General features: G+C 47.5%; 1 protein-coding gene across 2 annotated transcripts in view; it reads right to left on the minus strand.

Moving 5' to 3' along the window:
* Positions 1–13,457, minus strand: part of LOC126483945 (mitochondrial coenzyme A transporter SLC25A42) — a 224,642-nt gene that overhangs the window by 55,499 nt on the left and 155,686 nt on the right. For both annotated transcript variants that reach the window (XR_007587792.1, XM_050107240.1), the window contains exon 5: positions 1,090–1,222. Coding sequence is in view for 1 of the 2 variants with exons in the window: in XM_050107240.1 (XP_049963197.1) it covers positions 1,090–1,222 (133 nt within the window). In the remaining variant the exon portion in view is untranslated. The remainder of the gene's footprint in view (positions 1–1,089; positions 1,223–13,457) is intronic.

The following is a 13,457-nucleotide window of genomic DNA, read 5'->3' on the forward strand; positions in this document are numbered from 1 at the left end:
GGCATCCTCCATACAGTCCAGATTTAGCAGCACCTGACTTCCATCTGTTCCCAATAATGAAAGACAATCTGCGGGGACAACATTATGCTTCTGATGAAGACGTTGAGAGAACTGAGAGACTGTGGTTGCGGAAACAGAGTGCTGACTTCTTCCATGGCGGCTTCAGAAAACTTGTTCATCGTTGAAAGAAATTTATCCAATTGGCTGGTGATTATGTGGAAAAGTGAATATTGGTAATTGAATTCTAAGAATTATTTCTGTATTTTATTTATTAAAATATTCCCATCCAAACCCAATTAATGAAGGTGGAGGCATTACTTTTCATCCAACACTCATATCTTCTGTGTTAGTCTACCCACTGGCCACATTTACCAAGGAGTCTATAGAATATTCTGGAAGAATGTTTCTTTTTAATCTCACTTTATGCGCTCTAGTGCCTTCCCTATAAAAGAAGACTGCCTCAATGACTAAAACAACAAATTCTCACAACACTATCAGGAAAAAACATGCAGCAGTCAACCACATCTTCTTGCCTGCACGAGACAGTTGTTCCTCTTATCAGATCCCATACTGTCTTGTGGTTCTTTTCAGACTTACAGACATGTTCTGCTAGCTATAAGCTAAAGCAGGACAGGCACAAATATCGTTGGCCATATTTAGGTAACAAAGCACAAGGAGCTACTCAACAATTTAGATGGGCATTGCATCCTCTGATGGTGTAAAATGATTTATTTCACTTTACAGGTAACTTTTTGTATTAATGATGGTGCAAGCATTAACATTAACTATGCATGACTGACAAAGTATCATTATTATCATCATCTTGTTCCACCTCCCAGGATCCATCAAACACAACACAAAATTTAAGAAAAAAAGATTAAAAAAATGAAGTGTCAAAATCCTGTCATTTTTACAAATTACTATCTCAAACAAGAATATGGAGTGCCCACCACCTTTATGTTTAATGTGAGAGGTAGTCCATCATTTAGTTAAATTTTATTATATCTTCTTCAGTTTGAAACTATTTATTTAATAATGTTTTGAGTTATTGCTACAGAGAAGAATTATGGCAGTCTAAATTTACCTTACCTGCCTTAAAGTGCGATATTGTTCCTTGTGCGTTACAGCCATACGTGCTCTAGCCAGATCAAGTGGATAGGTCAAGGACTGAGATGTTACACCTGCTAGTGATCCAGCTAGCAGCCTCATTACTGGCGGAGGTCTGTAAAAGGCAAGCCGCAAGCCAACAGTTTTCATTAAGCAGTATCTTCTGTATCTATTAATGCTGAGTTATTAAACAATGGAAAGTCCAGGTGTACACAACACATGCATGCATGCACACGCATGCACGCATACATGCGCCTACTGTCTCCAGCCACTGAGGCTTTACTGCAGAACACATCTCCATCTGACGTGCAACAATCTGGGGTGGATGGTGGCAGAGAGGCTTGGATGTTTGTGTGAAGCTGAAGGCTGTGCTGGCTGTAGTGCAGATACTGGGTGTCTTTCACACTGGACACTGCTCAATGGATGAGCTAAACGAAGAGTGTCCCACAACACCCCATCTCTCCCACATCTAATCCCATGAGCCTTCCCCCAGTCCTCAGATGCACAATACGAGGTGTGATGTGATTCATGCTAAGGGGTGCATAGCACATGGGAAGATGTGTCATTAATGGAGCCGCAGGGATACTAGGCAACCTCCTCTAGTAGTTAGTCTTGTCCCGCACGGCATTCCAAAGTGTTGGCAATGAATACCCTAATTCTCACAGGGCCAAAATGGAGAACACACAACAAAACAAAACAAAACAAAAACTGAAGGACTTGATGAGACCTCAAACACCCAACCATAAGGACTGGAACCAATGGAGACAGTATCCACAACTGAATTTGGTGCTAGACCAGTCCAAAAATTGGAAACTGTCACTGAGAAGTTGGACCAAGACAAGATCAAATCATTGTCTGGGGCTCAGAGAAGGAAATTATCAAAGAACAGAAAGAAAAGGCAAGTAAAGAATGGTTCCTAAACGTAAATCAAGGTACCTAAAAGGTCTTGAACCCAAGACCTCCAAAAACTGACTGTCTCAAAAGTGAAGAGGGTAATGAGAGCCCCTTCTACTTCTTAGACAATGAACAAGAGAATATAAGAGTAGTCTAATACTTCCACTTCTAAGGATAAATTGATCCAGAAGAGGCTGAGACAAGAAATAGGGATACAGACTTATAACAGTGCAGTCCAAGTTTTGAGAATTGCAGTTGCTTAATAGGGATATCCACTGATCAACATAACATTGCAAGAGTTTGAGCTCATTCAGGTGGCTTTCTCCAAGAAGATTGGGGAGGCAATCAATCTAGGTCACAAATTTAGGAGGGTTTATCTGGATAAAGGTGCTCTTCTCTTTGTCTGGGAGGGAACAGAAACAGTGGTTTGGCCTAAGGAGATGGTGAACACAATATCTTTGAGGAGGTGGTGAAGCTGTTGGTCAAGACAGTGGCTGAGCTCTTTAAGACCACAAAAATACCAATTTCGGTACCAAAACTTTTCAAGGTTAACAGTGGACTGGGGGTTAATCATCCAAAAGGTCATATCAGATACCCAAACTCTTGTTGCAGAAATCAGTGTGAAATATTTAATGGCAATGCAAGAACAGAGCCTGAGGTTGTACTTGGGGTTAAGGAAGGATAGGAACACAGTAATCAGTCACAATCTCATTAGTTATTGTTCTTGTGTACCCAGATTTCAGCTATAAATAGCTATCTTCAGTGCATTTGAATGAGTTACAATCCAACAAGCTCATGGCAGTAAGTGTCACCATATGACCTTACTGTTGTATAGGTTGCCTATACACCAGCAGCTGAAATCTGGGAACAGAAGAATAATAAGAACTAATGGGTTTGTGACTGACTGCTGTCTTCCTGTCCTTCCTTATAGTCCATGGTAGCTGTGCACAACAGTTCCCTATGGACTCAAAGTTGTACTCAGGGCTCTCACAGATTACAATGAGGTTAGTCAAAGACGTCAGAAGCAACCATGGTGGCAAGTTTGAGACTGCAAATGTTGCAGATAAACCTGCAATTCAGTAAAGCGGGCAACTCCCACCCTGTGTCATCTTCTGGGAAGGCAGGTGGTGGACATTTCCCTGAGCCACGAGCCAGGAAACCTAGCTATATAAAGGGTGGCCTTTCAGGACTCTGAGGAACCAGAAATAAGTCGATTTATGCTGAAATCTACAGAACTCCAGAACATGCATTTACATAAAGCATTGAATTTTATTTATGCTGATGCCAGACTTCTATTCCAGGGACTTAGTGACCAAGAGGATGAAACAGTGTGATGAAGGAAGCATGAAGGAAATTTTATTGGTCTCAGCTTACCTTTCTTGTTAGGATAGTACACCTCCTCCCAAGGAAGTGAGTAAGCAGGAAGAGAGCAGCTCACAGCACAATGAACAAATGTTGGTTGGTTGTGGTGCCAATGCAAACAATCTGTTGGAGGAGGGGGAGCAATGACACCAAAAGCAGAGGTGAGCACCTCCTTAATTTGGAAATCTTGAATGAGGTAGGGAACCTACTTTTGGGAATAGAAGAAGAGAAGAAGAAGCAACTAACAAAACTTTTCGGTTCACTCTAATAGGTAGTTATATCAAACAACAGGAGGTAGCTTTGGACACATTCTTTTCTTGTCACATGTATATTAAGTTTGAGTTTGAAATAGGAGATAAAGAGACTATGGCCTATAAGAATTCTAGGGAAATAGACTGGAACTCATGTAGCAAAGGTGTAAACTCATGCTTATCTGAATTCAGAACTCTGATCAGAAACCTAGCAGATTTCAAGGAAATAACAAACACAGTGACATCTGCCATTACACCCTTACATTTAAAAACAAGTCCAATCACCAAATACTGCACAAATAGGAATATACCTTGCCGGAACAACGATCTGAAATTGTAACGGAAACTGATAAGATAACTGTTCAACATTACAAGTAAGAAAGGACTATGGTCAAGATATCAGGAGGTTCTTATCAAATACAATCTTACAATCAATCAAGCAAAGTTGTAATCCTGGAAGGTATTCTGTGAGGAGTGGAACATAGAGCTACTAGCCTTCATAAAATCCTCACTAGAATACCAACTACTCCATGAAGTACTCTAAGGAAGAAGGCTGGTACGTATGAAAGAACAGCAAGTGAGACACTGATTGTACTTCAAGACTCAACTTCCTTATGCAGTCCATCAGATAACACAAATGAGTAGTCAGTCCCTGAGAGGCACTGGTCTACTGGCAATCAAAAGCAAAAACTGGGAACCTGTTAGAGAATGTGCTGACTTCAAAAAACCAATAGATGGCATAAATGTTTTAAACACGCAAGTCACCAGGTCCAGATGGAATTTTTCCAGCTCTACTGCAAAAAGCAGGACAGGATTTAATTAGAGTCTGATGTAGTACTGGTTCAGCCTAGCAGCAAGAATCATTCCTATGACAGTGAGGGTTATGTTTATTCTGAAGCCAGGGAGAACTGATCATAACAAGGCTAAGGATATGAGACTGATCAGTCTGTCTTGCTTTCTTCTAAAGAAATTAGAAAACTGGTTAATGTGGGAAAGAGGATAACTGAGGTTGCTCTACATGGGAATCAACATGTATATCATGTGAAACAGCACTTTTTAAACTTGCTGGGAAGGTGGGAAAAGCTCTACACTTTCTTTCTGGATATCAAGGGGCATTTTAGCAGTATGACTTCTGGAGAAGTGCATGGCACAGAGATGTGGATTAAGACTACGTTAAGTACAAGAAAGGTAAAAGTCACCATAAGGAATGAGAAACTCGTGATCAACATGACAGGGGGATGTCTGTAACTAAGAGTTTTGTCTCCATTTCCTTGGAAACTAGTGGTGAATGAGCTCACCGAGAAGTTAAATACTACAGGATACTTTTGCCCCAAGGATACGTATAAAATTTAGTCATCCACTGAATGGAAAAAAATGCAACACTATCAAGGATGACGACCAGTTGCTGCATGGTATAATATTTGCATACTGAATGGGTGTTATGTTAGAGATTCATTTGTTGTCGTCATCGGCAATCAGACTGGATTCACGGGGCCTGTCCATACACCCTCAATTTCAACTCTACAGGCAGTAACTGTGCTGACTTTAAAGGTGAACAACATGTGCGACATTCATTCTATGATACAAACATGCCCCACTGATGAGTATGTACTCTTGTTGAACAATTTCAGCCATTCAATTGGGGTCTCATTGTGGGTCTGGGGGAAGCTGGATGGACGAGTTGATGAACTGCTGCATATGTTAGGCACAATGTATCAGTGATGTGTAGTTGCTTTCACCAGTGGTCTGTTAAAAACACTGTAGTGTAACATACCACTTTGGTGAAGTGATGTTTTGCAAAAGCATTTTTCAAACCGAAGAATGACGATCACCGCTATAAAAAGTTCATTTTCACAATGAATTAATTAATATACTATTTGGCTGTATATTTTATTTATGCATATGTATCATGAAATGGACGGACACAGTGTATCTACAAGCTGCGACAATGACAAACATTGTACCACATTTGCAGTACCTGCTGGTCAGGTGGTTTATTCTGTGTCATCAGATCCTGTCTTGGAGATAAGGTGTGAGCCACAGAGGAATAGCAGCCATGACAATGCCTATGATGTCATGAAGACAAGAGAAAATGGACTCTCTTGTAATTTGTTAAATAACATACCATCCATATCAATATAATTATGATGTTCTGAATGATGGTGTGCTTTCGTATCGAATTCTTATTGTAAACAAGAGCACACTATATGATATGTTGTTTAACATAGGCACCATATTTATTTTGAGAACTGGGAGTCCGATTTTCTACTCTTAACTTCACTCAGTAACTTCAACACTTCAAGAAATGAAGTTTGATCAGAAATAGTTGGCGAATGTGCCGAAATAATAATGTGACCAAGACTAAATAATATGCAGTGTTACCTGTCAATCACACTTTACTTGGCCACCTGATACATGGTAAAGAATCAGTGGAACATTACTCCCTCACCTACACACAAGGTTCTGGATGTCCACATAGTACATACACACATCAAGATTGACAATTATGAGAGCAATGGTGGCCAAGTGAACATCGACCAGGGATGAAACCTGGGCATACATGTGTCATCAGGGACCACTGGAAACAGTCTGCTTGCTTCAGGTTTAAGAACAAGTGTGCCTCTGGCCAGGCTACCACTGACACCATGACACAGCCAAGCATGGTTACTTTGGTGTTGTGAAAGAGTTGACTGGAGAGTGGAATAGTGCTGTGTTGCCTTCAGTGATGAAAGCAGATTCTGTATGTATGTGAGTGAGGGACATACACGTGTATCATATAGAGCTGGTGAGATGCCTATTCCTGATTGCATTCGCCTATGATACACAAGCCCTCTGACACATTTCATGGTGTTGTGGGACCATCAGTTATAAGTAGGGGTCACAACTGGTGCTCCCACAGAGTAAAGTAACCAATGCCTGTTACAATGCACAGGTTGTCATCCTTTTGCTGCTGCCATTTATTTGACTGGAAATTGAAGTTTTTGTCAGTTGAACTATGCATATACATAATGCCTGCAGGACTATGTTGATCGGAGCTCTGGACTGACAGAATTTGAACAGATACAGGTCATTACAGAAAAAGAGGATGCAGCCGGAGATGGGTAATTTGATGCACTACCTTTCCCAATGTCCGACTGATTCCAAACCTACAACCTCCTTCCTGGTTACTATGACAACTATAACCAAGTATATACATTAGTAGCTCTGTCCACATCAAATCTACCAACCACCAACACCTTCACTCAAGAAGTCCCTTCCACACAACCACCTATGATTGTCACATCTGTAGTGACAAGCAGTCCCTCTCCAAATAGGCTTTCACAAGTCAAAATTATCCTCCCAATCATGCACAGGAACATATCTCCTGTGCCTTGTCCCTCCAGTCATCTACACCTCCCACGCACCCACCATCTGGCCACAAAGGAGTGTTCCCTACATGACTCAGTACCACCCAGGATTGGAACAACTGAATCACATTCTCTGTCAGGATTCTGACTACCTCTCATAGTGCCCTGAAGTGAGGAATATTGTACCCACTATCCTCCCCACCCCTCCCAAACTGGTAATCTGCCATGCATCAAACCCACACAATATCCTTGTCCAACCCTGCTCCAGCCCTGCTCCCGACTGCCTTCCTCATGGCTCATATACCATGCAAGATGCCGCCCATACACGCTCCCACTACCACCTACTCCAGTCCTGCCACTCACTTCTCCTACCCGATCAATGGCAGGGCTACCTGTGAAAACAGTCATGTAATCTACAAACTACACTGCAACCACTGTCCTGCTTTCTCTAGGGCGTAACAACTAACAAGCTGTGTTTCCACATGACTGGCCACTGGCAAACTATGCCAAAAGACAGTTGGACAACAACTGCTGAACATGCTGTCCAACACCATGCGTTTCACTTCAATGACTGCTTCACAGTCTCTGCACTCTGGACCCTTCCTACCTGTCCTGACGTGTGCAGGTGGAAACGATCCCTACAACATATCTTTTGTTCCCATGACCCCCATGGCCTCAAACATTGCTAGCCCGTGTACTCTATATCCCCTTCCCTCCTCCCACTTCAGCATTGCATGTACTTTCTAATCCACCAACACACCTACAGTCTTGCCCCATTCTCTATATCTTTCCTCTTCCCTCTCCCTTTCCATCCCCCCTCCCTCCTCGCCCAGCACAGTCCCCCGGCTTTGCTCCCAGCAGCCCATCCTGTCACAATCAAATCCCTGCTCGCTACCACAAGCAGCACACCTTCCCCCACCACTACCCTTCTATCCCTTCCACTCCTCATCTCATGCCTCCTTACCCCCACCACCTATTCCAGGTTGCTGCACATGACAAATGCAGGCACAGCCTGCAGTTGGGCCCCAGCGACTGGAGACAGTAGCCGGACAGATGCATGCACAGTCTGCAGTTGGAAACTGACTCTCTCTCTCTCTCTCTCTCTCTCTCTCTCTGCGTGTGTGTGTGTGTGTGTGTGTGTGTGTGTGTGTGTGTGTGTGTGTGTGTGTGTGGTGTTTAGCAGTCTTTTCATTGTGCCTGTCTGCAACTCAACACCTCTTCCACGTGAAGAATTATTTTTCTATTTTTATCACTTTGGTACTTTTACTGACTGATGGATTCCAGTTCTTAGGGTTGGTTGGTTGGTTTGGGGGATTAAAGGGACCAGACTGCCATGGTCATCGGTCCCTTTTTCCAAAGACAAAGAACACCCACAGAGAATAAAAACAAGGAACAGAAGAGATCACAGACGATACAGAACAAGAGATACTGAGACAAAGACAAGACAAAACAAACGAAAACCACACAGAGTGTGACGGTGGTTGGCCGACCATAGACATAAAAAAGGAAAGGCCAACCACTTAGAAACACATTAAAAAATCAGTGTAAAACCATAGGCCAAAGGCCAGAATCAACACAAAACAATAAAATAAAACAGAAACACTCAGAGTAAATGATAAAATCCCCTTGCCCGAATAAAACGTAAAACTAAGTCAGCCATAGTGGAGTCGTCTGTTAAAAGGGCAGGGAGCGTAGCAGGCAGCGCAAATGTCTGCCTGACCACAGCTAAAAGGGGGCAGGCCAGCAAAATGTGGGCCACTGTCAAAGCTGCCCCACAGCGACACAGAGGAGGGCCCTCCCGGCGCAGTAAATAACTGTGTGTCAGCCGGGAGTGGCCAATGCGGAGCCGGCAAAGAACTACTGAGTCCCTGCGAGTGGCTCGCAGGGATGACCGCCACACAGCCGTCGTCTCCTTGACAGCACGGAGTTTATTGCGCATTGTCAGTTCGCGCCATTCATCATCCCATAGCGCCAAGATTTTGCGGCGGAAGACTGCCCGCAAATCAGTCTCTGGGAGGCCAACGTCCAGAGATGGCTTACTGGTGGCCTCTTTCGCCAGGCGGTCAACATGTTCGTTACCCGGGATACCGACATGACCGGGGGTCCACACAAAGACCACAGGGCGGCCGCAACAGGCAAGAGCATGCAGAGACTCGTGGATAGCCATCACCAAACGAGAACGAGGGAAACACTGGTCGAGAGCTCGTAAACCGCTCAGGGAATCGCTACAGATAACGAAGGACTCACCTGAGCAGGAGCGGATATACTCTAGGGCACGAAAGATGGCGACCAGTTCAGCAGTGTAAACGCTGCAGCCATCCGGCAAGGAACGTTGTTCGGAAAGGTCCCCTAGAGTGAGCGCATATCCGACACGACCAGCAACCATCGAACCGTCAGTGTAAACAACACCAGAGCCCTGATACGTGGCCAGGATGGAATAAAAGCGGCGGCGGAAGGCCTCTGGAGGGACTGAGTCCTTAGGGCCCTGTGCCAAGTCGAGCCGAAGGCTAGGGCGACGAACACACCATGGGGGTGTATGCAAAGTAGCCCGGAAAGGAGGTGGAACAGTGAAACCCTGGAGCCCAGAGAGAAGCTCTTTGACGCGGACCGCTATTGTACAACCAGACCGGGGCCGACGTTCTGGCATACGGACGACCGACCGCGGGAACAGGAGGCGATAGTTTGGATGCCCGGGCGAGCTTAGAACATGGGCAGCATAAGCGGCCAGCAAACGTTGGCGTCGGAACCGCAGTGGAGGTACACCTGCCTCCACTAGTACGCTGTCCACAGGGCTGGTGCGGAAAGCACCAGTGGCAAGGCGTATCCCGCTGTGGAGATTCGGGTCCAGCATCCGTAACGCAGATGGGGATGCTGAGCCATAAGCCAGGCTCCCATAATCCAGACGGGACTGGATTAACGCCTGGTAGAGCCGCAACAGTGTAGAGCGGTCGGCGCCCCAGCGGGTGTTGCTCAAGCATCTCAGAGCGTTTAGATGCCGCCAACACGTCTGTTTCAGCTGCCGGATATGAGGCAGCCAAGTCAACCGGGCATCGAAAACCACCCCCAAAAAGCTGTGGGTCTCCACCACAGCAAGGAGTTCGTCGGCAAGATAAAGCCGCGGCTCAGGATGGACTGTTCGGCGCCGGCAGAAATGCATAACGCAGGTCTTGGCTGCCGAAAACTGAAACCCATGCGCTACAGCCCAAGACTGCGCCTTACGGATAGCGCCCTGTAGCTGACGTTCAACAGCTGCAATGCCAGTAGAGCTGTAATAAAGGCAGAAGTCGTCAGCATACAGGGAAGCGGAGACAGAATTTCCCACGGCCGCAGCAAGCCCGTTAATGGCTATTAAAAACAGACAGACACTTAAAACAGAGCCCTGTGGCACACCGTTCTCCTGGACGTGGGAGGAACTATACGAGGCCGCGTTTGCACGCGGAAGGTACGACACGACAGAAAATTGCGGATAAAAATCGGCAGAGGACCCCGAAGACCCCATCCATGAAGCGTAGAAAGAATGTGATGACGCCATGTCGTATCGTACGCCTTCCGCATGTCGAAAAAGACAGCGACCAGGTGCTGACGGCGGGCAAAAGCAGTACGGATGGCCGACTCCAGACTCACCAGATTGTCGGTGGCGGAGTGGCCTTTACGGAACCCACCCTGAGACGGAGCCAGAAGGCCCCGAGACTCCAGTACCCAATGCAAGCGCCGGCTCACCATCCGTTCAAGCAACTTACAAAGAACGTTGGTGAGGCTAATGGGACGGTAGCTGTCCACCTCCAGAGGGGTCTTCCCAGGTTTCAAAACGGGGATGACAATGCCTTCCCGCCATTGCGACGGAAACTCCCCCTCGACCCAAAGACGGTTGTAAAGATCGAGAAGGCGCCGCTGGCAGTCCACCGAAAGGTGTTTCAGCATCTGACAGTGGATGCCATCTGGCCCAGGAGCGGTATCAGGGCAAGCAGCTAGGGCACTGCGAAATTCCCACTCACTGAATGGAGCATTGTAAGATTCCGGGTGGGTGCTGCGAAACGAAAGGCTCCGACGTTCCAGCCGCTCTTTAATGGAGCGGAAGGCCTGGGGGTAATTCGCAGAAGCGGAACTCATAGCAAAATGCCCTGCTAAGCGATTTGCAATGACGTCGGAGTCGGTACAAACGGCTCCATTCAGTGAGAGCGCAGGGACGCTGGCAGGGGTCCGATAGCCGTAGACGCGTCGAATCTTGGCCCAGACCTGCGAGGGAGTGACATGGAGGCCAATGGTGGACACATACCGCTCCCAGCACTCCTTCTTGCCTTGGCGGATAAGGAGGCGGGCCCGCGCACGCAGCCGTTTGAAGGCGATAAGGTGGGCTAAGGAAGGATGTCGCTTGTGACGCTGGAGCGCCCGCCGGCGATCTTTAATCGCTTCAGCGATCTCAGGCGACCACCAAGGCACAGCCTTCCGCCGAGCGGACCCAGAAGAACGGGGAATGGCAGATTCGGCGGCAGTAACGATGCCGGTGGTGACAGATTGAACCACCGCATCAATGTCATCAGTAGAGAGAGGCTCAAAAGCGGCAGTGGAGGAGAACAAATCCCAGTCAGCCTTATTCATAGCCCATCTGCCAGGGCGCCCAGAAGAGTGACGCTGTGGTAGTGACAAAAAGAGCGGAAAGTGGTCACTACCACACAGGTCGTCATGCACACTCCATTGGACAGACGGTAAGAGGCTATGGCTACAGATGGAAAGGTCAATGGCGGAGTAGGTGCCATGCGCCACACTGAAGTGTGTGAAGGCGCCATCATTTAACAGCGAGAGATCGAGCTGCGACAACAAATGTTCAACGATGGCGCCTCGACCTGTGGCCACTGACCCACCCCACAGAGGGTTATGGGCGTTGAAGTCGACCAATAGCAAGAAAGGTGGCGGCAATTGGGCGACCAGTGCAGCCAGGACATGCTGCGAGACATCACCATCCGGTGGAATGTAAAGACTGCAGACGGTAACAGCCTGTGGCGTCCATACGCGTACAGCGACAGCCTCTAAAGGCGTCTGGAGAGGGACAGACTCGCTGTGCAGAGTGTGAAGGACATATATGCAGACGCCACCAGACACCCTTTCATAAGCTGCTCGGTTCTTGTAATAACCCCGATAGCCATGGAGGGCGGGGGTTCGCATCGCTGGAAACCAAGTTTCCTGGAGAGCAATGCAGAAGAAAGGGCGAAGGCTGAGAAGTTGGCGGAGCTCAACTAAATGGTGGAAAAAACCGCCGCAGTTCCACTGGAGGATGGTATTGTCCATGGCTGAGAAAGGCGTGAAAGGACTGGGAAGGCAATTTACGCCGCTTGTTCACTCACTGCCACCGATTCAGTACCCGTACGAGAGGCATCCATGGCGTCTGAGGGACCAGCGAGATCAAGGTCCTCAGCGGACGCTAGAATCTCGACTTCATCCTCAGACGCAGAGCGCGAAAGGTGCGGTGGGGCTGGTGCCACCGCAAGTTCTTTGGCCTTAGAGGTCTTTCTCTTGGACTTCTCTCGCTGAACCTTGGGTTTCACCGGCTGGGAAGGCTTCACCGATTCAGTCTCCGGGACAGAGGAGGATCGTGAAGCCCTACGCCCGGCCGCTGGTGAGGACTTATGCCACTGGTGGCCGTCATCCTTCCCGCTGGTGGAACCCTGGGAAGGGAAGGTCCCAAGGGAACTCTTACGGGCGAGAGGAGCCGAAGAAGTTGGACGCTTCTCCGGCTGAGAAGCGGGGACGGACGTCCCCGACGGGTGGGAGGAGGTTGCTCCTGAGGTAGGTGGTGCAGGAGCAACCTGTTGGGTAGAGCCCCCCCACGGGCAAGGGGGCAGGAGGAGTCTTACTGCTTATCGAGCTGGCTGGAAGTCTCGGAACTGATGGAGCTAGCACAGTTGTTGCAGCAGCTGCATAAGAAGATGTCATTCTCACAGGATGGAGTCTCTCATATTTCCGTTTGGCCTCAGTATAGGTCAGCCGGTCCAGGGTCTTATATTCCATGATTTTGCGCTCTTTCTGAAAGACTTTGCAGTCAGGCGAGCAGGGTGAATGGTGCTCCCCGCAGTTGACGCAGATGGGAGGCGGGGCACATGGAGTATCGGGATGAGATGGGCGTCCGCAATCGCGACATGTGAGGCTGGAAGTGCAGCGGGAAGACATATGGCCGAACTTCCAGCACTTGAAGCACCGCATCGGGGGAGGGATATAGGGCTTGACGTCACATCGGTAGACCATCACCTTGACCTTTTCCGGTAACGTATCACCCTCGAAGGCCAAGATGAAGGCACCGGTAGCAACCTGATTGTCCCTCGGACCCCGATGAACGCGCCGGACGAAATGAACACCTCGACGTTCTAAGTTGGCGCGCAGCTCGTCATCAGACTGCAAAAGGAGATCCCTATGGAAAATAACACCCTGGACCATATTTAAACTCTTATGTGGTGTAATAGAAACGGTAACATCCCCCAACTTGTCACAAGCAAGTAACCTG

The sequence above is a fragment of the Schistocerca serialis genome, chromosome 1 (assembly GCF_023864345.2).
Source record: "Schistocerca serialis cubense isolate TAMUIC-IGC-003099 chromosome 1, iqSchSeri2.2, whole genome shotgun sequence".
Taxonomy (NCBI): Eukaryota; Metazoa; Arthropoda; class Insecta; order Orthoptera; family Acrididae; genus Schistocerca; species Schistocerca serialis.